Genomic DNA, 24,945 nt, shown 5'->3' with positions numbered 1-24,945 from the left:
AAATAAAAACATAAAGGACCAAAAGATCTTGGGAAGTAGGCAAATGACAGCGAATCCACCAGGCAGTGAGAAGATGCGGTACAGTTCAGGGAAAGAATCCAATTTTTATACCTTGAAATGATGCTCTACATATTTAGTTTCCGCAAAACTGAAAATCAGGTTGACCCACTATAGAAGTGTAAAGATATGCTACATATACCTAACATCACAAATCTATAAAAAAAAAATCCTATGAACTACAATGCTGTGAAGCTTGTTGAGCATTGAGCAACCATTAAATGGCGATAGAGATGAGGGTTTCCAAACATGCATGCACGTTATGAGTACCCAGGCAGCATACCACCACAGCTAGAACAAGTTCTCTGTTGCTTCTCAAGAGCTAGATAAGCTGACGCACTACTCTCGAATGCATATATGGTTCTCAGTGGGAATGTTTCCGTGAGTGGCTTCTCCTAGTTTCAGTATGCATGCGAGAGCACACTCCATTTAGGTGACCGCTCCTACTACCAGCTGCATTCAGATCCAAGGCTATGGGCATGAGGGACTGTCCTTCTAGTATTCTGACGACCTGCAATGCCATGTAAGATAATGTAGAATTTTATTCAATTCGAAATAGTGGAGAAATAATTACATGGGTGTATGTTGCGAAACAATGCTGCCTCAGATTGTGCTAATGCTGATATGAAGGAGTGATTCAATGCAGCAGTGAAGTTCAAACCTTTGACATTGGAGGTCTTGATTCAGGATCCGGATGCAGACACGATAAAACAGCATGGCTCATTACTTGTAACTGATGGCCGAAATCTTGAGATTGGTTAGAGGCCAAGCATGGATCTATAAATGAAAAACAGTTGGATTTGACTTCTTTCGATTCATGTGCAGCAAAGGGGCCAAACAACTGAGGGAAAAGACTTTCTCCCTCGAATTGCAGTTCGATGATTCTTCGCCCTGTTATCAGCTCTAAAAGTACCACTCCAAATGCATAGACATCAACCTTTTCTGAGATTTTTCCTCCATCAACAAACTCTGGTGCAAGATATCTGAAATTAAAGATATACATTTAACATGATAGAGTATTGTAAATTTCAAATGATCCTTACATATAATAATCTATAGAATTCAAGATTTTTAAGTCATCGGCACAATCAATATTATCAGCAGACCCTACCAGAAGGCAACAATATGATATCAGCCTAAACGTATACATCTGAAGAAAAACCTTTTTGGGGGTAAAAATAAGAGATTGCATACACTGCACATGGTCAAAACAAACGGGATCAGCAAAATATACCCTGAAGTTCCGATGACTAGCTCCTCTGGGCCAATCTCATTTCCAGAGAACCATCTAGCAAGTCCAAAATCAGCAACCTAAATTAAAGAAAAAAAACGAGAACACAAAATTAGTAAAATATGGATTCTGCTACATAAACTTCAAGGTTATTTGTTGCACTATCAGTAAGAAATTTTCACAAACGGAAGTGAAAAGACTTCAACAGAAACTTGAGACATTTCCTTATGGTTTTAAATGCTCATCAGTCATCACACATTCATGATTTCACAAGCAATAGCATTGATTTAAGCAAGCAGGCACAGTATAAATCCCTGGTGCATAAGAAGATGAATTATATTTTCTTAAGGGCACATTTGTCATCCAGGAACATGCTCCATGATAATGTTAAAAGAGGTCTAACTTTGATTGTGAGATATCTGGATCTACGTAGTACCAGAGGTTCAAAATCGTGAGTCAGGAGGATATTCTTAGGTCGCATATCTCTGTGTACGATACAGCCAACTCTACAGTCCTCATGAAGATATCTTAAGCCTCTTGCAGCACCAATAGCAATTTTGAGTCGGGACTCCCAATTTAGAGTGTTGCTATCGCATCCTGGCAATAACACATGGTGTTGGAAATTAAGAACGAAAAGTTATGAGAAATGATTTGTAAGCCATGATGTATAGCACATGATGTAGGATTATACAAGGAAACCTGACTTATGAAATGTAACTCGAACTTAAGCAAAACAGTCAGTAATACAATTAGCACAGGAAGGCATACCATGCAAATGGAAGTCCAGGGATCCATTGCACACATACTCATAGACGAGAGCTCTCTTGCTGCCCTCGGAGCAAAATCCAATCAACAGCACAACATTCCTATGTTGTGCGCAGCTCAACAACCTGACCTCCCTACAAAAGTCAGCATCTCCTTGGGCTCCACCAAACTTCAACTGCTTTACTGCAACCACCTGTCCGTTACTGAGAATCCCCCTGTGGACCAATCCAAAACCTCCTTCTGCCAGAAAATTTGGATCTGAAAATCCATCTGTTGCTTCCTCTAGTTCTGCATATGAGAACCTTCGCGGGGGTTTTCCAAAAGTTGGTGCCTTGTGTTGACATAGCGAGCATAGGGGAGGTGGCACCGAGGAAGTTCTGCCCAAAGAGACTACATCCCTTATGCTTGCATTGACAACTTGATCTGGTTGTTGGGCTTGCCTTTGCCCTATGCTCCCAGTACTCATGTGACCGTGATTATGTCGAATAAACTTGCTAAACCATCTTCTGGACATAATTTTATCGGTTTGGTTAGCTTTGTGATTGTTTCCTATGGGGAGACGCTTTACATCAAGCATATGATTTTGGGAAATCCAATAAAACTTATTACTGTCAACTGATAGAGATGATGTTAAGGTTTTTGAGAGAGTCACAACCTTTTCCCCGTATGATTCAAGTACTGTAAAGGGGTATTTCAACTCACTCTTTATCAAATATGGTGAATAACATCCCTTCCTCTGTCCTTCAAAGAGTGGATTTCTTTCGTATAAGTGAAAAAAAGACCCTGCTGTGTCATAACTTGACGATGAACTTTCTGCGGTAGTTATTGTATGAGGGCTAAACAATTCAGGACTGCTGACTGGAGTAGAATGCTTTATCCTATAGGCATTGAACTCTCCATGATCCACACATGGAGAAGAAGTAGCAGAATAAAAGGGGGTCTGGAGTTCATTTGAACATCCTAAATTTAATCTGAGAACTTTCGCTTGAGAACCCTTCATCACCACAATATTGCAGCGGACTTCCTCCAAGCAATGAGTCAATTCTTGCTTTAAGTCCCTGTTTTGGCAAAAGAGTTTATGACGACTGAATGTCCAACAATGCCTTTTCAGAAATGGAACGAAGAATTAAATTAACGGACTCAGGTTCTAAGTACTGTACACTATAGCCCATCCATGAAGGTGACATGATTAGATCACATCAAGGGAAGTGGAGCGGAAGAATGATTGCAGGCTCCTGATAATTACTTAAGCAGATTTGGCCAAAAAAGAATACCAAAGAAGAAATAAAACAAGAAAACATGATTGGAATACCAAAGAAGAAACAAAACAAGAAAACATGAATGGATTGTCTATTTGCAATGTCCAATTGCTTTTCAATGCATTGCAAATTTGACACGAAAATTCACCATATTGAGAAATTCATTGGCTTCTACCAGTAGAAGGGGCAGCAGCATCTAAATGGTAAGAGAATGGAGCATGTCAATAACTCCACGAACAGTCCAAACAGAAAGAAACTAGAGAATGCCCTGCTTAGAGTAGCAAAGAAAAAAACGACTCATCTATAACCAATTCCCCCTTGGGAGCACTAACGCTATGGAACTACTCTAGAAGAATCTCATCATGAGACCTAAAAAGCTAATTAAGCTCAAATGACAAACTATAAATCTAATTAAGATGCAGGAGGTCACATGTATGCTTCCCAATTCAGACTAGCAGATAGAAGGGTAAAAGTTTAGACATAGGTAAAAGCATACCAAATAAATTCAATTTGTATTGATACAGTCGAAGGAAATAATAATACATTTATATTAAATTACTTGTCCAGTATGACCCAGTTGGCCCCGCATTTGCGTGCTTCATCCGCCACCACACCGCCAGGTTTATCAGAAACCACCTTTATCCTCACTCTAACCTGTAACCAAGCTTTCTTTAGCGTCTCACAATTTTGACCATCAAAACAGACTAGTGGCAGCTAAACTAAGGAAGTGCTGTAACACGAAGCTCTGACTTCATTGGTTGGAAAAGCTAAAAGCAACATCCACCACAACAAAGGACCCAGCCGCCACTTCATTTTCAAACAACTAGGCAAAAGGTTGATTAAAGCAACAAGCTGGAAAAAGGAAGCGTATACCGACCCAGTTTCAATTTCAAACCACTAAGGCCAAAAAGTTCATCAAAGCATCAATCTGGAAAAGAAAGTAAACTCCAATACGGCAAAGCATGCTTTTGCTTTTTAGGCTCGAACATGTTAGGAAAGTTCAAATTTCCGGCAACGAAACATCACCGATACATTAGCTGACCGCAGAGTCCGAAAACAAAGATTCACTGGTACCCAATTTTTGACCAGAAACCGAGGAAACGATAAAAAGGAAGCAGAATCTCCTTCAAGGCCGTAATATGGACGAGTTTGATTGGGCCATACAATCATTTTCATCGACAAATCTTCTGCTTTTGAAAAGGGGGAACAGGGCAATCAGATATGCGGGGGCCTCAAATAAAATTACCAAGATTATATTAAAATAAAAGCAATCACATGCTAATCATTAATGGAATCATCTAGTTCTCTGACTCCGACGCCTCAACCAAGGCCCAGCGACATGATCCACATGGATGATCGCACTCACTATAGGACATCCATACGTCGCCAGCACAACAACAGCGTACAACAACCGACGATTGCCGTCTTAACAAGCCAAAGCAAAACGGCATTCACGTCACGATAACTGTAGAGGAAAGCGACCGACCCAAGTCGTGCTAAGTTCAAACGAATTCGCCAAGTGCTGCTAGTACTAGCTAGACAGCAGTAGAGGAGGAAAGCCGCGATTACATTTGCCAACGGGCAAAACTCGTGAGTTCCGAAAGTCCTCGACTGACCTCGACTTGGTCGTGAAACTGCATCACCATCAGAGAACACGAGTCGGAGATCCGGGAAATCCGATCCAGCAGCTCCTCCCGGTTGCTGGTCCCGCGGTCCCCCGTCATCCTTGCGAAGCTCCACAGCCGAATTCGACCTTCAACAACACAACACCGCACCACACGACGCGGCACAACACGACACGAGCTGCGGTCAGCCACTCCAGGAGAAACCGCGAGCGGAACCGAATCATTCCAGAAAAAAAAAAAAGGACTCGGGGAAACGAGACCGACCTGGCCGTTTGCACGCGAAGATGGCGAGCAAGGTGACGCTGTCGCCGGGCTGAACGACGTGGGAGAGAGCCCACGCCAGCGCCGCCTTGGACACGACCTTCTCCGCCCTGACGGCGACGACGACCCTCTCCCGCCCCGTCGCGGCGGCGCGTTGGCCCGGAGCTCCGTCGCGGCGCGGTGCCGACGACATCTCCGCTCGTCGGGGGGGGGGGGGGAAACCTTTTAGCCCGCGAACTGAAGTGAAACCGAAGAGCCTGTACTAGAGAGAGAAAGAAGAGAGAGAGGAGAGAGTGGGGGGTGTGTTTTTGATTGGTCTGGCTTTGGTCGTTATTTGGTACTTCAAATGTGGTTAGGGCGGAACCGGGGTTAAAGTGACCGTGGTTAAGTGGGCTTGGTTTCAGGGCCCATTTCCAAATTATTAATGCACGAAAATCGTCGTGGTTGTAATTTTAATGGTTTCGACCCAAAAAAAAAAATAACAGTCCTAATTGCAGATACCGCAACAAGAAAAGACCTCAAATTATGGCCAGTACGATATAAATACTTCAATTTCTTTTTTGTATCGCCAAAAATCTTAAACTTGCTCATTGTGACACAAATACTATAAAATTATTGTCACAAAAAAAGTCAAAATTATACATGTGTTACATATATATATATATATGTATATCATCTATTTCGGTTCCATCCAAGATATGTTTGTTACAATGGTATAAGTTCGTGATTTTTTACGAGACCAAAAAAGTTCGGGATGTTTATATCGCAGTGGGCATAAATCGAAGCTTTTTTTAATGGTATTGACCTTAATTTTAATGATTGGAATATTCCAAAAGCATTAAAATAATCAGAATTATGTGCGTTATACCTACCTAAGGCCAAAAATGGACTATCAAGGTGGCCGTGCTCAAGAAGATTCCTTTTTCTTTTTTTGGGTTTCAATTTCCGAAATTAAATTAGGTGTTTGAGGAGGTATAGCTAGTTTTTTTTTATTATAAATAATTCGAGATTTAGAACCGAGGAAGTACTCGGCTGACGTGGAATTGGGTGGCCAGAAAAAAGGCTATGGACGTGGTTCCTTCGATCACAACAATATAGCAAACAAAGAATGATGCTAGTACATTAAATTTAGGTGACGAATGTGGTGCGATTATTGACATACCAATCTACAATCTTACCATATTTCTAATTTTTTTATAGGTGAAGTTTAGTATACCAAATATCGCTATTAAATTAAGAGGCATAATTTGAGTTGGAGGGACAAAGCCGGACCAATGTTAGGCTCCGTCTGTTTCGCGGAAAATGAACTATTTAGAAATTATTTTCCACAAAACGATCACCTGTATCGCTTATAAAAATGTACAGACATAAATTATTATTAATAATAATAATATTTTAATAACGAAAATATTTTCAATTGACTAGATTAATACGGAAGGAAATTCTCATGCAGAAGGGGGAAAGATCAACGACAAAATTACCGAGGAAGCGCCCCTTTTTGGGGGGGTCCGTTGTCGGTTCGACCATGGGGGGGGATTATTGTTTGATAGAGTGGCTAAACAAGACAAGGGAAATATTTTCTGATCCTAGCCACATGCCTCCCAGCTGTTTTTTTCATCTGCCCAATCTTTAAGGAGATATTCTAGGCCAGTTTGTCTATTTCAGGAACAGTGGTTGGTGTTCCTAGATTGAATTGATTTGACTTAAGTAACCAAAAAGCAGAAAAAAAAGAACAAATTTCATAAACCATCCCCCGTTTGTTTTCGCACACACGTCAAACACCGTCCAGAAGTTTTCGAAACGTATTAGAACCATACGTACTTTCGGGGGTCCCGCTTCGACTTGCATCGGGGTTTCCTTGCTCTTTATGGATCCGCCATTTTCTTCCCAAATTTAACCGTTCGTCATCCCAGACTAATCAGACCCATACGATAGAAACCCAAACCGGACCCAAGCTCATCCCCTCCTCCTTGGCGCAGCTCGCAACAGCCGTCATCACCACTCGGAGCCTTGAGCCGAGCCACCGCCTCGTCGCTGATAGACACCCGTGGTTGCACCCTTTGCTCCCTCCATCCTCAACTTTTCTGTTGCTAGGGGTGTAATTGAGCCGAGCTGAGTCGATACCGTGCGGAGCTTGCCATTGACCCAACATTAAATGTGCAATGCTCGAAACTTGACTCGAACTTGATTGAGTATTAATTTTCTTGCTTGAGCTTGACTTAATCAGAAAATTGATAGCTTGACTTGATCTATTATGTTTGACTTATAAATAAAACTCGACTCAAGCTTAGCAAGCTCGAATATAATGTAATTTTAAGTATATTGTGTCTACATTTATAAGTATTCAATGTCTTAGAAAAAATAATGCAAACTTAAAATAGGCTCACGAGCTTATTTACAGGATCGAGCTTGACTAGACAAGATACTTAAATAGCTTGAATGCCAACTTGACGCCAAATTAGGCTAGTCAATCTTGAGTAGTCATTGAATTGAGCACGATGTACTTATGAGTAGCTTGACTCTCTCTCACACACACACACTCTTCTCAACCCAACATCCATGAATGGCTTGATGCAAGCTCAATGCCCCAAATTTTGTTCAATATCCACCGAGTAGCTTGTTATCGAGCACAAAGTACTCACGAGTAGCTTGTTATTGCTTTTGTTACACGTTCAAAGATTAATGTTGAAATGTGATAAAATTAAGTGGATAGATACGACGAAATATGGTAAATCAAAGAGGTATTTGGATTTTATCGCAATCTTTTCTCTTATAGCACATGGTTCAAACTTTTGACTCAACGAAATCCAATAACATACCCAAATCACCACATCCACATATATTAAGTAAGGGTATACTCACAGGATGGCATGCACGAATATCAAATCTGCTGCATCAAAATTGAGGAACCACACAACCTCGTTCGTGAAGATTGACTTTTCAACTGTTTGGAATCTTTCAATATATATGTACGCCTGTGCAAGCGCTGGTACGTGTGAGGAGATAAAGAGGTAAGTAGGGCCAAGCAGAGCAGACGGGGAAGAGATACATTGCAATCATCCAATGCATGATAACGATGTTATGGCTATATGGAGATTGAATGGTCATATCTCATTGATGACGACTAAACCTGTAGGATTGGCATTTGGGCAAGGAAAGCATGAATGAGTCCACACACAACGGGTCACACGGTATTGCATGCAAGTGGTGAACGATGGTAGTGACATTTGACATCGCACTGCAATCACGAACGCATCGACCTTTTTCATGCAAGTGATGTTCCAGGGGTCAGCAACTTCAATCTGAAAAGTCTAGATATGTGATCATGTCTCTTAGAGCCACGCATGGAGAGAGATTGCTACCCATTCACTTAGGTGTACATTTCAAAGAGCTTTCCTTTCATATATAAACTCTCCATTAATTAAATCGATAGAGCTCTTGAGTTAATCTCGGCCTGAGCGTAACCTCAAGTGGGGTCGCCTTCAAATTCGTCGGTCCGAAGATCTCGGACATATCCACTGGCGAATCGTCCACGGTTGATATCTCGAATGCATGTAAGAACCTGGCTAGAAGAAAATGCACAATCTCGAGTCCGAAAGATATTCCGGGACAGATTCGCCTGCCGCCTCCAAATGGTAGGAGCGCAAAGTTGGAGTCCCTCACATCGACGTCCTTATGGCTACCCAAGAACCTCTCGGGTCTAAACTCGAACGGAAAGGGCCATGTCTTGGGGTCGGTTTGAATTTTCCAGATGTTCAAGATCAACCTCGTGCCCTTGGGCACGTGGTACTCGCCGACAGTTCAATCCTCGGTGAACAGGCGTGGCCCCGAGATTGGGGCCGCCGGGTATAATCGGAGGGTCTCCTTCACTATGGCTTGGAGATAGGTCAGGCTGGCGATGTCCGCTGCTTTCACATGCCTCTGCTTGCCGATCTGAGCGTCGATCTCTTTTTGAGCTTTCTGCAGGATGTGAAGGTTGTTGAGCAACAACGAGATTGCCCATGTCAGGGTAACCATGGCGGTATCACTGCCGCCTGCAATCATCGTCTTTAAATACGACAAACATATTTTCCAAGTTAGGAGGGAGATATGAAGATTAACTACAACATCATTCGCAGCCTAAATTCATGTGCCCTTCCACTTCATATGGGCAAGAAAAATATGGTGATCTGGTCCAATAAAGAATAAAAAATTAGGGAGGCTGATGTTAATTTAAAAATGAAGATAGGCCCACAATATCATACAAGAATAAACTTTAGTGCAACTTTAGCCCCTCTTATTTGTGCAGCTTTCCAAATTGAGTGCTCGAGCTTTTGCTTCTCTGCAAATTAGGTTCTCTAACTTACTTGATTTCCAATCTAAGTACTTTTTAATTATCAAACTTGATTATTTCAATGTGATTTTTAGGACTAGACTAGTTCGCAATTCTACCCAGGACCAGCTTGGACCGATTCGATTTTAGGCTTCGTTCTACGGTGAATCGGTCCGGTTCTCAGTTCCAAGTTTATTGGAACCCCTCCCTCCCTGTAAGATTTATATGGTTCCAACTCTATAACTGGATCACCCGAACCATTCTCAGCCCCAGTTGAAATCAACTAAACCTATGGACAATCGCCCCCCCCGACTACTTGATATGTCGGCAACTAGCATTATGAAGAAGAAAAGACTGCACCAACGGGGCGCGGACAAATACTTACCAAGCATGTAGCTTTTATAACCGTATCAGCATCATAACCTCCAATTTCATCGTCGTTAAGGACCGAAAGCATGACGTCCATGAAATCTCTGCTTCCGTCGGTCTCACTCAAATCCTTATTATTCTTCTTGTGTTCCTCCAACCAACCACCAATGATGTCGTCCAGTTCTTCTGCAGTCCTCTTCATGGCCTTCTCATGTCCACCTAAGTCCAGCCACTTCAGGAAAGGAAGAGCGTCTGCCGCTAAGAACATCCCAAAGAAGTGGAAGAGCTCCCGTAACGCCTTTTGGCACCGCTGCTCCTCTTCCTCGTCCGCCGCGGAGTAGCGCTTTCCGGCCACGATCCTGATGATCACGTTCAGAGTCAACTTTGCAAACCACTGCTTCAAGTCGACTGTGACATGGCCTAATAAATCAGAATGAATTAGACGTTATATGCTGAATTGAAGTTTCGACTACTCTCATGAACTAAAAGAATTGATGAAACGGATGCCCAATCTTGGACAATACTTCATTGATCTCCTGCATCATTCAATCTAGTTTCTTTGGGAAAATTGCCAAAAAAATTCCTAAACCTATTGTAAGGATACACATTTAATGCTAAACCTTTCAATTTTGTCAGTTTAGTTATAAACCTTTTGACGATTTGTCAAAGTAGTCATTCCAATCAATTTTAGCCGAAAATTGAAGATGTGGACATTGCCCATCCTACGTGGCACTACCCAGACTAATGTGGACAATTTTTTTAAATTTTTTTATGAATCTTTTTTATTTCTTTCTCTTCCTTTCTTTTTCTTTTCTTGTTTTTCTTTCTTTCTTCTCTTTTTCTTTTTCACTTTGGCCGGTGATGGTTGATGGAGTTTGCCAGCCATTGGGTAAGGAAAGCAAAGCCTATGTTGGCCACGGGTGAGGGCCGCTATAGTTGAAGGCCTCGCCGACTGTAGGCAAGGGCCTCACCATGATCTGGGTAAGGAGGCCTCGCCATGGTCTTGCCTGCAGCTAGGGAGGACTTTGCGACCCTTGCCCAATGGCTGGTGAGCCTTAGGCTGCGCATGGCAACCATTCTGTGCCCATAATCAGATTCTGGTCAGAAATGATTCTTTTTTATTCTGTGCCCGGGAACTGATTATGAGCATTTAAAGGCATTTGGTAACGGCCCAAAATTTCTATTCCTGAAATAGTAAAAGAACAGAAATGTGTTTGGTAACGGCATAAAATTTATTTTTATTAATAATATTTTAATAATATATTTATATATTTTAATATTTCTTTCTTTTCTTTTTTTCTTCTCCTCCTTGGCCATGGCCGGTAAAATATTTTTTTAATTAATAATACTTTTATTAAAAATAATTTTTTTATTTTTTTTGGCCATGGCCGGCAAATTTTTTTTATTAATAATATTTTTTTCTTTTTTTTGGCCATGGCCGATAAAATATTTTTTTATTAAAATATTTTTATTGAAAATATTTTTTTATTTTTTTTGCCATGGACTGGTCGCCGGCCATAACCGGTAAAATATTTTTTTTATAAATATTTTTTTATTAATAATATTTTTTATTAAAATATTTTATTTATTTTTTTTTGCCATGGCCTGGTCGCCGGCCATGGCCGATATATTTTTTTTTATTAATAATATTTTTTTTTCATGGCCTAGTCGCTAGCCATGGCTGGTAAAATAATTTTTTTTATGTCCGGTAAAATATTTTTTTATTAATAATATTTTTTATTAATAACATTTTTTTATTAAAATATTTTAATCTCGCCATATACTGCGAGGGTGGCCCTCGTACCGGACATTAGAAGCTACATTAAAAATCAAGAAAAAGAATAAGAAAAAAAAATTAATTCTCATTTTTGTTCCCAGAATCAAGAAGCTATTTTTTTTTTATTCTTGATTCTGTTCCAAAACTGATTCTGGGATCAATTTTTGGCAAAATTGTGCCCGGGCACAAAAATTTTAACAAACGGATTTCTGTTCCCAAGCTGATTCTGGGAACAAAAGAACCGAATCAAACACTATTTGGCAAGTTGCCAAACAGACCCTTAGAGACCCTCTCCAATCATGGTGAAAAAAAGCAAAGAAAAAAAAAGGAAAAAAGAATATAAACAAATAAAAGATAATTCAGAAAAATGATAAATTATTTTTAAAAGATTGAGAAAGTTGTTCACGTCAAAGCTAACTGTGCCGCATAGGACGTCCGTTGTTCACGTCAACGATTTTTGGGTCAAAATTGGCTGGGAGGACTATATTGGCAAACCGTTAAAAAATTTAGGACTAAATCGACCAAATTGAAAGGTTTATGATTGAATAGACATCTGTACAATAAGTTTTGAATTCTTTTTTGATACTTATCCCAGTTTCTTCTATGACAAAAAAGCCTATGGCTGGGTGATGGAGCAAATACCCTCATAGTCTCAAGAATTATGAACCAAGAAATATGCGAATCGAGATCGAGATGTGTGTGACCTTAGTATGGTATCGATTGTATTTGCTTTGATTGCTAGAAGAACCGAATCTGTATTTCGTGTGTCAAGCACGCAATAGTCATTTCTAAACCGTGACTAAGATCGGCCAAGCATCATATTTTCTATGTCTTCCGGTATGGACGCCATAAAAAAGTGCAAAGCTCGACTCGCCCTTAATCTAGAGAAGAGTACTTGACCCGAAAATTCTAAATGTGATCATCTTCATGACCTTATATACTATGAAAACGACCGGTGTTCATCGATAAAAAAGGAAAATAGTTAGTACAACCATGGAAGGGCCTATCATCAAGAACCACCAAAACCACATATTGAATGACCACCAGTATCAGAAGAATACCTGAATCATCCTTGTTCTCAATCCAAAGCTTGTGCAGCTCCCGGATGGCCACGTCCGCTTCTGAGGCCTGAATAGGGTTGAGCAAGGAGTTGATCCTCCGGCTCGAGAGCAGCTCCAAGGTGACCATCTTCCTCACCTCGCGCCAGTACTGGCCGTAAGGCGCGAACACGAGCATGGCGTAGGAGTAGCCCAGGATCTTCTGGGCCAATTGCCGCGGCCGAGTGGACAGCGCGACGTCGTTCTTGGCAAAACACTCCTTGGCCATCTCAGAACCGCTCACCACTAGGGTCGGGAACATCCCAAGCCGGATGGTGAAGATGGGTCCGTACTGGTCGGCCATGGACGCTAAGGTCTTGTGGGGAAGCTTGGATTTCGCTAGGATGGGCAAGTGGCCTATGACGGGCCATGCCCCTGGGGCTTCTGGTGGTGTTTTGAGCTTGCTTGATGATGTCGATTTGAATAATACAAAGATTGATAGGACGAGGATGGCTAGGATTATTCCGGACAAGCGGGAGAGGTCTTGAAGCAGGGAGTCCATTTTTGCTGCGTATAACGTGCAGAAGCACCGAGGAAAAAGGTTGTGATGCACTGGAGTGTTTCAAGCTCCATACATACTGCAAAAGACGAAAAAAGCATTGAAAATTCGTGGGTGGGTCCAGTGTCTGTGCTGGTTTCTCCATGTTGGGTAGCGGAAATCTATGAAGATAGATTTTATTCGCTACTGACTATAATTATATTATCGTCTTGGATAATATGATTAATGTTTGTCCTCTTAACTTGAAGTTTAAGTATGAATCATCATATTTGTACATTTTCGAGGAATTATCTCTAATAATACTGATCCCGTGGGTCATTATCATATCCGAAGGAGATCTGTAGGATACTCAAGAAATCTCGAATACCCCATTAATATAATACGAGAGGTGTTTAATTGAGCATATCAACACGTTGCTAATGTCAACACGATATGTTCAGATTCGTTTGTTTGTGCATTGCTTACTGGTTTGAGCGACCTCAAAGGGATAAGTCAAATTTACATACATGTACATATTTTTTTGGTTCATGGTTGAAAATTCAGCACCGGGGCGGCTCTACTGATCCGACTTCGATAAGCAAAAGTAGATTTCCCAGTGTGGGCCCCGGGGAGACTGATGTTGCGATTAGAAATCCAGCAGTTGGCCCACACGTGATTCTGAATTTCGTACGGTCCAAATAGATTATTCTCGTTTGTTTCCCAAAAACTAAAAATTTAAAAAGTATTTTTTAAATGATCGTTTATATTTTTTTTATCGATAATAATATATATCTAAATATTTTCTTGTATAATAATAATATTTTTTACTTATTTTTTTTTATAAATAATACAAATAATCGTTTTTAAAAATATTTTTTAAATTGCTCGTTTATGCAAAACAAATAGTGGGAGAAATGAAGCTTGAGAAACTCCTCCTTGCGGCCTTTGTCTCGCAGAAAAAGTTGCCGGGGGGAGGATGGGTGGGGTCCAGTTCGGCCCACGTATATGACTTTTCGTGGGCTCATTTTGAGCATTACCCAGGATTTGTCAGTTTCTGTTCGTTCACTTGTCAATTTCTTTGTTGTACTTTTTCGTTTTGTCAAATTGACTTGGTACAATTCGACGGAGCCCAAGTAGTTCTTCCCAAGATTCTCCGTGCCAATATTTCTAAATCAGTTAATGCCACAATTTCAGTGTAGACTTATATCTCATTGTGCGCTTTTGTCTATAATCTATGACAATTAATTAGTAATTTATACGATCGTTCTGAGGAGAATTCAATTTCAAACACTGAAATGAAACTTATTTCTTTACGAACAAAATTGCGCTTGTATATGTATATATTGTCTGTTCTGAGTCAATTATCGAGGCGATATTCGAACCATTATACTTACTCGCTTACTCTGTTAAGAATAAGCATCAGACGATCATTTTATGAGCCATTTAATCCCAATGGCTACCTTCGACTCTCACTCTCACTTTCACGTACACGTATAGCCCGCCAAGCTTCCTCACCATGTTGGAGACTTCGTATAGGTCAAAGTAGCCGTCACAAATGTTGCTCTTAGCTTGGAAACTAATTGCCCAGGATAGACCAAACTGCTTTTGCGAACTCGCTCGATAGTCCCTTTACTAAGCCAAAAATGGCAAATCCCTTCTAAATTCTCCGTAATGTTTCTTTGTGGATTTCAGGTAATGTAATTGGCTCCAATGCACCAATTTTAATTTGAATCGAATCGATTTAGACTTGGTATTGATTTAGAATTGGGTCACCTCTTATTTTTTTTACCAATTCAACCCCTGGATGGTACATATATGTCAATAGTCTGACTAGGCTTTATAGTTGTTCCTATGAGGTTTGAAGATCGAAACCTTGACTTGTCACTCCTTGTACTTAATTTTCTTAACGCCAATAGTCAGTCGAACACCTAGTTATATGTATTAGACCGAACTAGATACCGATAGCCAATCCAACCAATTCGTCCAATTATAATTCCGAATCATTGGTATTGGCTTTTAATCACATCACCACCAGTAATTGAGCGTCAGTATACAAGTGAGATGACATTAATAATAAGTATACCGATTTTCAGCACTTAACACAATAATGAAATAAACCCTAAGACTTATATGAAGAACTACCACTATTCCATTAATGTAGGAAGAACATACAAGATCAAAGTCACCGTTGTCCATGATGTGTGAATGCGAATGACTTTCTGAGCTAAATACGCAAAGCCCATACTCGTTCGTTCAACTAGTACTTCCAATTAGCGTATTCTAACAGACTCTTCATCATTTCACGCTCTAGACTGAGTCGTACAACTCACGAGGTAATCTTGGTGCCAGCATAACTTCAAGTGGCCTTGCCTTTTTTATGGTTGCTCCAAAATCCTCGGACATGTCCACTGGGGAATTGCCAGGAGTAGAAACGTCGAACGCATGCAAGAACCTAGCCAAGACAAAATGCAGCGACTGGAGTGCAAAGGACATTCCAGCACAAATTCTTCTACCACCTCCAAATGGCAAGAGCTCAAAATTATGGTCCTTTGCATCGAGATCCTTATGGCTACTCAAAAACCTCTCTGGCTGAAACTTCAAAGGGTCAGGCCACAGCCTGGGATCGGTTTGGATTTTCCATAAGTTGAACATCATCCTCGTGCCTTTGCGCACATGGTACTCACCAATGATACAATCCTCAGTGGATTGGCGTCCAAAGAGGGGGGATGCTGGGTATAGGCGGAGGGTCTCCTTTACTATAGCTTGGAGGAAGGCTAAGTTGGCGATGTCCGACTCGATCAGATGTCTTTGCTTGCCAATGTGATTATCAAGTTCTCCTTGAACTCTTTCTAGGATGGGGAGGTTGTTCAACAACAGAGAGATCGCCCATGTTAGGGTGGCCATGGTTGTATCGCTACCTCCTGCTATCATCGCCTTCCAAAAAGGAAAATAAAAAACATTAACATATGTCTTATTAGAAGTGAGACATGGAAGGCTAATTACATGAAAGTCTATATTCGCATTCCCTTTGCATATTCTTTTTTAACATCAAACTGTACAGTGGAGGATGCATGGAGCGCAGATTAAGTGGTAGGATAAAAAGTTGTCTGGTAAAGTTTAGTTCGACAGCAGGGGCGGTGAAATGAATATTCTTTTTTTATGTGAAACTTCACAGTTTATTATAAGAAGTTACACCAAAACTGTGGTGAAAAATGCGACGACACTGTTGGCCCCCTCCGAGACATGAATGCTATCCTCAGTCACCAGTAATAGGCTAATACTTACATAAATCTCGTTTAAAAAAAAATATTGTATGGTCTATAGACTGTGTAAATCAAATCTATCTCAATCATCATCATGTAGACTCCATAATAATACTCATATAATCAAATACTCATTATGATGTTGATCCATATAATTAATAAACCATGTAATAACTTTTCATTTAGAAGGCTTGAAATATCTATATCTTATCGAGCCCTATTAGTTAATGCATTTGTCCTGCACATATTTTTTATGTGATATGTATCCATTTAACTTATAGTCCTCCCTTTCACAAATGTTAGATCACAGGCAAATAATTGAAGTCCCTCGGTTGGGAAAGAGACGCCATTATCAACTGTGCTGTGATATCTACGACGCATAGAAAGAGACGTTGACAAATTGTGTTAAAATTCTATTTTTATGTAGTTTTTCTATTATGTTACAGAAGTTGGGAAAAAGATGATTAAGGAAGAGCGCAGCTAATTTCCTAATGCAAAAGACACATGTATGTAGTTTTGCACCGTGATCAGCATTTAAGAAGAAACCACAGCTCCATCGAAAAGGGGAGGGAAGATATTAAGCATACCAAGCATGTGGCTTTGGCAATGGTATCAGCATCATAACCTGCGATATCCATGCCGTTAAGAGTTGAAATCATGACGTCCATGAAATCTCGATCACCCTGAGACTTGTCCAAGTCGACCTTCTTCTTCCTTTTGTGTTCCTCTAACCAATTACTTAGGATTGTGTCCAATTCTTTCATAGTCCTCTTCATGGCTTTCTCATGCCCACCCAAATCAAGCCACCGCAAGAAAGGCAGAGCATCCGCCACTGTAAACGTCCCCATCAAACGGAAGAACTCCCTCACTGCCTCGTGGCACCGCTGCTCCTCTTCCTCATCCATCTTGGCAGTGCTGCTGTAGTGGCCCGTGTCGGCTACAACGTTAAGGATCACATTCAGAGTCAGCTTCGCAAACCATTGCTTCAAGTCTACCAAGATACGGCCTGTGTTAGACAAGGAGCAAACACGACGTTATATGACAAGGCTTATGCTGTTTTTCTTAAGCTTTCCAAGAAAGAACATAAAAGATCTTTGGTACTCGTCGAGCTAGCGAGCACCGCCACACAGGCCCTACTCATCCCTCCATCGCCTCTGCAACTCTCGATCTCCACATGACCTCCGGGGACCTTGGATCTGAGGTCGCCCGAGGTCCAGGACCCCGGCCTTAGGTCGCGGGGTTGGCTTTTGAGCCCCTCCTGACCAGACTTGAAGAGAGAGAAATACGATGATGGGCGCCAACGCAGGCTGTTGGCGACAGCAGGAGGAAGGGAGAGTGGGTATGGGTGGTTTTGGTAGTGAGGTCGATTGGAAGAAATTTTGAGAACTTAGATTACGAACACAACGCATAAGACGTCTCAGTAAAAATCGTTTGCTATAAGACTTATTTCGTACTTATTGGTCCACTTGAGTGCCTTCGATGTTGCTCCCATAGAACGCTTGACTTTCTTCACTCTAAGCTACGTTGTTGTTAAAATGGATCATTACCAAACTGATGTACCTGAATCATCCTTCTTCTCACTCCAAAGCCTGTGCAACTCTTTAATGGCGAGATCCGTCGCAGAGGCCAGTACCGGGTTGAGCAATGACTTGATCCTCCGGTTAGAGAGCAGCTCCAAGGTGGCGATTTTCCTCACCTCGCGCCAGTACGGACCGTAGGGAGCGAACGCGAACAAGGCATAGTCATAACCCAGAATTTCAAAGAACAGAAGCCGCGAACGAGAGGAGAAGGCGACATCATGTTTGGTGAAGCATTCTTTGGCTATCTCAGAACTGCTCACCACCACGACCGGAAACGACCCGAGCCTGAGGGCGAAGATGGGTCCGAACTCGTCGGCCATGGATGCTAAGGTCTTGTGGGGAAGCTTGGATTTTGCTAGAATGGGCAAGTGGCCTATCACGGGCCATGCACCTGCAGCTTCTGGTGCTGTTTTGAGCTTGCTCGATGATGATGATCTTGATCTCCATAACACAAGGAACGATAGAGCAAGAATCACAAGGACCCCAACCAGATTGGTGAAGTTCAAGCTTCCAAGCAGAAAGTACATTGGGGCATTAAGAATGAACTGCTCACTAATAGAGTCAACAATTTATTCCGATTTGAAAAAAGTATATCCCATGAATTTGAAATTCGATTTACTTTCTGATTTATTTCTTCTATTTTTTACGATTTTCTCGGGGTCAGGAAAACTACTCAAGACCTTTCATTAGATTCACGGGGAGCATACATTTGTTGGACGTCAAATCACAACAGACCCTTCAATCGAGAAGATAAGATTGAATTGGAGTATATGCTTCCTAAATTCTCCTCAATGCACGACAGCTAACCCTGTTGGCCACATTCGTCGGCATTTCGGCTCGGTTCGTTTGGCGAAAAATATTCTCCTTTTGAAAAATATTTTTCCGGAAGTCATTTTCCTGAAAAATATTTTTCCGGAACATAATTTTCCGGTGTTCGGCGATCAATATGAAAAAGTTTCGAAAAATATTTTTCGCCGGTGACCGGCGTTGACGGCGGCGCGCGGCGGCCGGCGACCGGCTGCGGCGGCCGGCGACCTTAGTGAAGAAGAAGAAGAAGCTCCGGAAAATGATTTCCGCTTTTGAAGAAGCGGAAATCATTTTCCGTAGACTTAGGCTATTTTGTGAGGGGGGTAGGAAAATATTTTCCCACAAAAAACGTTTTTCGCCCTCCGAACACCGAAAAATCCGAAAAATATTTTCCGAGAAAATATTTTCCGCCAAACGAACGGAGCCTTCTAGAGAAAATATTGGGTCCCGACGTACTATGTACCACTTAAGTGATTGGGACTTGTCCAAAGTGGGGCCACTGTCACCCTCCCCTCCTCCACTCACTCTCTCCATATCAATCTCACTGGCGTTTATATAAAAAAATATTTAGTAAATCTGTCTTGCCACGTCAGTAAAAAACTAGTCTATTCAGTTTACTTCACTTGTCCATAGAGGTTACTCTTCGAGATTTTTTTAAATGCTTCCCCTTCTCCATTACTCGCTCTCTTCCTTTACTCTATTTTCCATTTTTCTCTCCCTTCTCATGCTCTTTTCTTCTTCCTCCCTTTTGAAATAGTCACCAATTTGCTTACTCTAACGTGACTTTATTAGCTCAACCTATTGCTTCAAGCTTTGAGTTCGAGTTCACAAATATGCTCACTGAATCCAACTCTGTTTGAATCCATGTATTATAATAAGTTTTTTTTTTTCCTCGTAACTTCGCACACCTCCAAAACCATCATTCCAAAGCAGCAATAGAACGCCAAAACTCATCCCAAAACACGAGTAGAAAGCAAAATTGAAAAACTTAAACTGATATTCTATTTACCGAAATATAGATCCCATTATATATCGAACCAAAAACCCCACAAGTTCATTTATTTGAAACACAAAACTCATTACAAATCTACAACTATATCACTAACTACAAACAAAAACCCTCGTAAAACCACATCCATGGCGGTCCACCTTTTTTGGAGTGCCTGCTCCTTGTAGGTCAAGGAGTTGCGATCACGTTCTCCACGAAAATTTTCAACACCCCGCACGTCTTCTCGTAGATCAACCCACTAGTCCACTTCACTCCCCCACGGTGGGCCAGCCGCCGAAATGCCGGCTTCGTGGAAGGTCCTCTTCACGCCAACCCCTTGCCTCCCTTTCCACAGCCCCACATTTTCTTGGCCTCGTAGCTGAGAGGATAGAAGAAGAAGAAAAGGCAGTGAATGGAACTTTTGGTGTTTTTGGTTTGAAGTGATAGAGGGTTGGCGATGGTGTTTGATGTACGGATGAGAAGAGAGTAACAAAGGAAAGAGAGATAGGGGAACAGAGAAGATGAAGCATTTAAAAAATCATAAAAAGTGGTTCCGTATGAACACATAGCAAGAGCTTAATGAAGTGTTCTATCATTAACATGACAAGATAAACCTACCTAATATTTTCTTAGGGAGATGGCTCACCCCTTTTAGATGTGCAAATCCAAACCAGATTAGTTTGAACTAGAAGCCTAACATGTCCCGAACTCAGTACGAATTTTTAATTATTTATTTATCATTAATTTCATGAGAAATGACAAATTATTGTGATGCATATGGCAATTGTTGTGTTGTAATGGTGTGTATGCCTTTGATACCACATGATAAAGACATTTGCCATGACCTATCTGCTACCGAGCGAATGTTTTACCGTATGAAACGGTTCTCTACAAAATTGAGATGACATGAAATCTTATGATGACTCGGCTTGTGTAGCCATGGTATAATGTAAGATATGACCATCATCATGTAGATATACAGTGGTGTATTTATCCTCACTGATGTAGAAGACACCCATAATGGATGGGCTCAAAGATGTATCAAATGGGTATATATGATTTCGTCCCTCATGAATTGGTGGTGACGATGCCTCGACGATCGAGATGCCTCGTGAGTTAAGATAGATCCTGGCCAGTGACGTGTAGGAGTTTAAAACTCACCTGTATATATCGGTGAGCTACCATGTGCTATCTGCGCATCATGAAATAGTATGTCATCCGCTTGCATAATGTTGTTAATGTTTTCAATGTTTTCCATCGGCATTTCATGATAGGAAAGTTACTGCATTTACATCTGCATTAGTCATACATGATTATTTTGCACTTATCTAGAACTCACGTTATTAATTGGTACTGGGTTGAGAGGTAAGAGGATCTTAACTTAGACTTAGAAATTTCATTTATTGAGTTTGGCTCACCCCTTTCTTTTTACAGACTTGTAGGATGGACCTCCCACTGCCAACTCCCATGTACTTTGATTGTAAATATCAAGATGTGCTTGTGCTTGGATCAGCGGCAGTATATAATAAGTGTAATTCTACCGTATGGGTCGACGTGGGGTTTCAAGAGTGGATTCCCCATCAATTTGTCGCTTGATATTGAAATATCGACGGTGAGTTGGTTGGACCATTGAGGGGCTTTGATAGTGAAGGCGACATGTTGATGGGCGAGGTTGTCGCCTTGTAGCGAATAGCTTGACTTTTGTACAAGCGGGTTTTTGGGAAAAGTGTCAAAAAAGTCCTAAACCTTTTGCTTTGGTGCCAATTTAGTCCTAAACCTTTTTTTGGTGCCAATTTAGTCCTAAACCTTTTGCATTGGTGCCAATTTAGTCCTAAACCTTTTTTTGGTGCCAATTCAGTCCTAAACCTTTTGCATTGATGCCAATTCAGTCCTAAACCTTTTGTCTTTGTGCCAATTCAGTCCTTCCGGCCAAAATTGGCCGGATTTTGCTGACGTGGACGCCGACCGGCCGGCGGCCGGTCACCGGCGCTGACGTGGACAACTTTAATAATATTTTAATATTTTTTGAATTTTTATTTATTTATTTTCTTTTTTTTCCCCTCCCTTCCCTCCTTCCTCTGGCCGGCGCCGGCGAGGGCGGCCTCGCGCTGGGTGAGGCTTGACCTCGCCATATCTGGCGAGATTGAGCCTCGCCGGTGGCTGGGCGAGGCTTGCCCTCGCCAGCGACGGCGAAGGCGAGCCTCGCCATGGCTAGGCGAGGCCCGACCTCACCGACGGTTGGGCGAGGCATGACCTCGCCGGATCTGGCGAGGTCGGACCTCGCCCAGCGCGAGGCCGCCCTCTCCAGTGGCCGGCGAGGTCAGGTCTCGCCTAGCGCGAGGCCGCCCTCGCTAGTGGCCAGCGAGGGCGAGCCTCGCCGGCGTTGGCCTCTGGCCGGTCGCCGGACCGGCGACCGGCCGAAGGAAGGAAGGAGAGGAGGGGAAAAAAAAAGAAAAGAAAAAAGAAAATAAATAAATAAAAATTAAAATTATTATTAAAGTTGTCCATGTCAGCGCCGGTGACTGGCCGCCGGTCGATCGGCGTTCACGTTAGCAAAATCCGGCCAAAATTGACCGAAAGGACTGAATTGGCACAAAGACAAAAGGTTTAGAACTGAATTGGCACCAATGCAAAATGTTTATGACTGAATTGGCACAAAAAAAAGGTTTAGGACTAAATTGGAACCAATGCACCAATGCAAAAGGTTTAGGACTGAATTGGCACCAAAAAAAGGGTTAGGACTAAATTGGCACCGATGTAAAAGGTTTAGGAATTTTTTGGCACTTTTCCCGCGGGTTTTTGGGCATAGGAGTGGTGTGTTGGTGATAGGTGACCCTGACCCTTGCTCAGGACTAATGTAATTTGTGTTTTTCTTGGACGTTGTATAAAGTTGATATCTACTAATATTTTAATAAAAGAAGTATACGTTCCTTAATTAAACTCGTGGGCTCCTTTGTATGGGATGATGTGAATATTTCTTGCATTTCCGCATGCTATTAATAATTACATATATAATCGAAAAAGAAACGTGTTGCGCTTAATGTTCTGGGGCATCACAGGGGGAGAAGGGGGAGGGGGAATAGGTTTTTTTAGCACTTTGAAAAAATTTCGCAAAAGAAGCAAAATATATTTTGACATTAATCATAAATAGATTAAAGGTCATATGTGCAAGTGTCTGTCAAATAGATACAAATAATAATCATCAATTTAAAGATAGCACATAACAATTTATAATGGTTTGGCTTTATCCTCAAGTGTCATCCACTCTCTAGGTAACAACCTTAACATGGGTTGGATTTCACTAGTAATCTTTAAGACGAGTTATAATCAGTATGTATTGATCCTATCAAATAATACATCACACTATTAGGGCACAAGAACTGCTATCACTATTGTACATTTGATCTTATCACAATTACAAGCCAACAAGAACTCTACAAAGAATTTCAGATGGACAGAATTACAATTTGATCACCAGTGAAAGATAACAATGAACAATGCTAGTATACTCCTTTTTCGTACAAACTTTTAAAGCTTATTCGATCCTCTTCTTATATACATATTTAATCCAACCTTTGGAAACTCTTTTGAAGAGTTAGGAGCTGTTGGATGTTGATTGGTGCAGTTGCCGAGATCTCAATTTCCCATACAAAATGTTCCCGCAACAATAGCAGGGTTTCCAAATCCGGAGTTTGCTGAAGCTATCACATCTACTATTCCGCTGATTGTTTGATCATAATTGTCAACTGTTCTCTAACTCACCTCTGCTGTGGTTTCTTAGCCTATCAATGGCTATATCCTTTATGTCTAACGATCCTCCTTAAGCAAACATGTTCGCCAGAATCTCTCAAGACTTGATATCAACGCGGTATAACGCTCCCTACTAGTCAATAGTAGCACGTGCTTGTTATTATCAGTTTGTTGATGTTGTGAAATGTCAAACCGTGTGGAATAACAAGTGATCAATCATCTAATGATCCTCCCAAGTATGTCAACTTCCCAAGACTTTATGTTGGTGACAGATCGATCATGATATCTCCAAGTCCTCATAAACACTTCGCAGAAAATGAAATATTTAGAAAATATTTTCCTAAAAACGATCAGCTGTGTCTCTTACAAAAATGTTGAGATATAAATTATTATTAATAATGAAAATATTTTCAATTGAGTATATTATTACGGAAGGAAATTCTCATGCAGAAGGGAAAAAGATCAACGATAGAATTACCAAGGAAGCGCCCCTTTTGGGGGGGATTATTGTTTGATAGAGTGGCTAACAAGACGAGGGAAATATTTTCTGATCCTAACCACATGCCTCCCAGCCGTTTTTTTCTCATGCCCAATCTTTAAGGAGATATTCTAAGCCAGTTTGTCTATTTCTGGAACAGTGGCTGGTGTTCCTAGATTGCATTGATCGACTTAAGTAACCAAAAAAGCAGAAAAAAAGGGAGAAATTTCATAAACCATCCTCGTTTTTGTGCACACACATCAAACACCATCCATACCTACTTTCGGGGGTCCCGCTTCGAGTTGCATCGGGGTTTTCTTGCTCTTTACGGATCTACCATTGTCTTTCCAAATTTAATCATTTGTCACTCCAGACCGATCCATCGCAAGACCCATGGCTGTCATCTCCACCCGGAGCCTTGAGCCAAGCCACCGCCTCGTCGCTGACAGCTACCCCCGGCTGTACTCTTTTCTCCCTCCATCCTCAACTTTCCCGTCACTAGGGGTGTAATTGAGCCGAGCCGAGTAGATAACCTGCGAAGCTTGCCTGTGACCCAACTTATATGCGCACTGCTCTAAACTTGACTCGAACTTGATTGGGTATTAATTTTCTTGCTTGAGCTTGACTCGATAGAAAATTGACAACTTGACTCAATTTAATATGTTTGACTTATACATAAAACTCGACTCGAGCTTAATAAGCTCGAATATAATGTAATTTTAAGTATGTTATGTCTATATTTATAAGTATTCAATGTCTTAGAAAAAGATAATGCAAACTTAAATTAGGATCACGATCTTATTTATAGGATAGAGCTTGACTAGACAAGATACTCAAATAGCTTGGAC

At 41.3% G+C, this 24,945-nt stretch overlaps 2 protein-coding genes, 1 long non-coding RNA gene and 1 pseudogene across 6 annotated transcripts in view; 1 reads left to right on the top strand and 3 right to left on the bottom strand.

Moving 5' to 3' along the window:
• Positions 1-84: 84 nt before the first annotated feature.
• Positions 85-5,484, bottom strand: LOC115670014 (inactive protein kinase SELMODRAFT_444075-like). 2 transcript variants are annotated; one of them, XM_030591196.2, is made up of 8 exons: positions 5,202-5,484; positions 4,929-5,065; positions 3,872-3,966; positions 2,057-3,111; positions 1,725-1,885; positions 1,292-1,368; positions 719-1,040; positions 85-568 (listed from the first exon to the last, which is right to left on the bottom strand). In XM_030591196.2, the coding sequence occupies exons 1-8, from the start codon at positions 5,389-5,391 to the stop codon at positions 422-424; spliced, it is 2,184 nt and encodes a 727-aa protein (XP_030447056.1). In that variant the 5' UTR covers positions 5,392-5,484; the 3' UTR covers positions 85-421. The 2 variants fall into 2 exon arrangements, with proteins under 2 accessions (XP_030447056.1, XP_030447057.1); XM_030591197.2 differs by lacking the exons at positions 4,929-5,065; positions 5,202-5,484 and having other exon boundaries at positions 3,856-3,966.
• Positions 5,485-8,231: 2,747 nt separating this feature from the next.
• LOC115670041 (cytochrome P450 CYP82D47-like) lies at positions 8,232-13,325 on the bottom strand (annotated as a pseudogene).
• A 1,029-nt stretch (positions 13,326-14,354) lies between these two features.
• Positions 14,355-24,945, top strand: part of LOC115669413 (uncharacterized) — a 54,593-nt gene continuing 44,002 nt past the window's right edge. For both annotated transcript variants that reach the window (XR_008818846.1, XR_008818847.1), the window contains exon 1: positions 14,355-14,364. This is a non-coding gene — a long non-coding RNA (uncharacterized LOC115669413). The remainder of the gene's footprint in view (positions 14,365-24,945) is intronic.
• LOC115670040 (cytochrome P450 CYP82D47-like) lies at positions 15,358-18,679 on the bottom strand. Of its 2 annotated transcripts, none has more exons than XM_030591236.2 (3): positions 18,055-18,679; positions 17,082-17,431; positions 15,358-16,165 (listed from the first exon to the last, which is right to left on the bottom strand). In XM_030591236.2, exons 1-3 carry the CDS (start codon positions 18,599-18,601, stop codon positions 15,539-15,541), a joined length of 1,524 nt encoding a protein of 507 aa, XP_030447096.1. In that variant the 5' UTR covers positions 18,602-18,679; the 3' UTR covers positions 15,358-15,538. The 2 variants fall into 2 exon arrangements, with proteins under 2 accessions (XP_030447096.1, XP_030447095.1); XM_030591235.2 differs by having other exon boundaries at positions 17,082-17,500; positions 18,055-18,676.

This window comes from Syzygium oleosum, unplaced genomic scaffold, assembly GCF_021117445.2.
Source record: "Syzygium oleosum isolate NSW1041296 unplaced genomic scaffold, Sole_v2.1 Sole_v2.22, whole genome shotgun sequence".
NCBI classification, from domain to species: domain Eukaryota; kingdom Viridiplantae; phylum Streptophyta; class Magnoliopsida; order Myrtales; family Myrtaceae; genus Syzygium; species Syzygium oleosum.
The sequence above is the reverse complement of the archived record's forward strand: the minus strand, read 5'-3'. Positions and strand labels throughout refer to the sequence as shown.

Coding starts and splice junctions, on each gene's coding strand:
- LOC115670040 (XM_030591235.2), bottom strand. CDS start 18,601: ATGTACTTTCTGCTTGGAAGCTTGAACTTCACCAATCTGGTTGGGGTC. Junction 17,501..18,054: donor TGAGAAGAAGGATGATTCAG/GTACATCAGTTT, acceptor TGTCTAACACAG/GCCGTATCTTGGTAGACTTG. Junction 16,166..17,081: donor TTGCCAAAGCCACATGCTTG/GTATGCTTAATA, acceptor CCTTTTTGGAAG/GCGATGATAGCAGGAGGTAG.
- LOC115670014 (XM_030591196.2), bottom strand. CDS start 5,391: ATGTCGTCGGCACCGCGCCGCGACGGAGCTCCGGGCCAACGCGCCGCC. Junction 1,886..2,056: donor CCTGGACTTCCATTTGCATG/GTATGCCTTCCT, acceptor TGTTATTGCCAG/GATGCGATAGCAACACTCTA. Junction 569..718: donor CAAGACCTCCAATGTCAAAG/GTTTGAACTTCA, acceptor ATGGCATTGCAG/GTCGTCAGAATACTAGAAGG.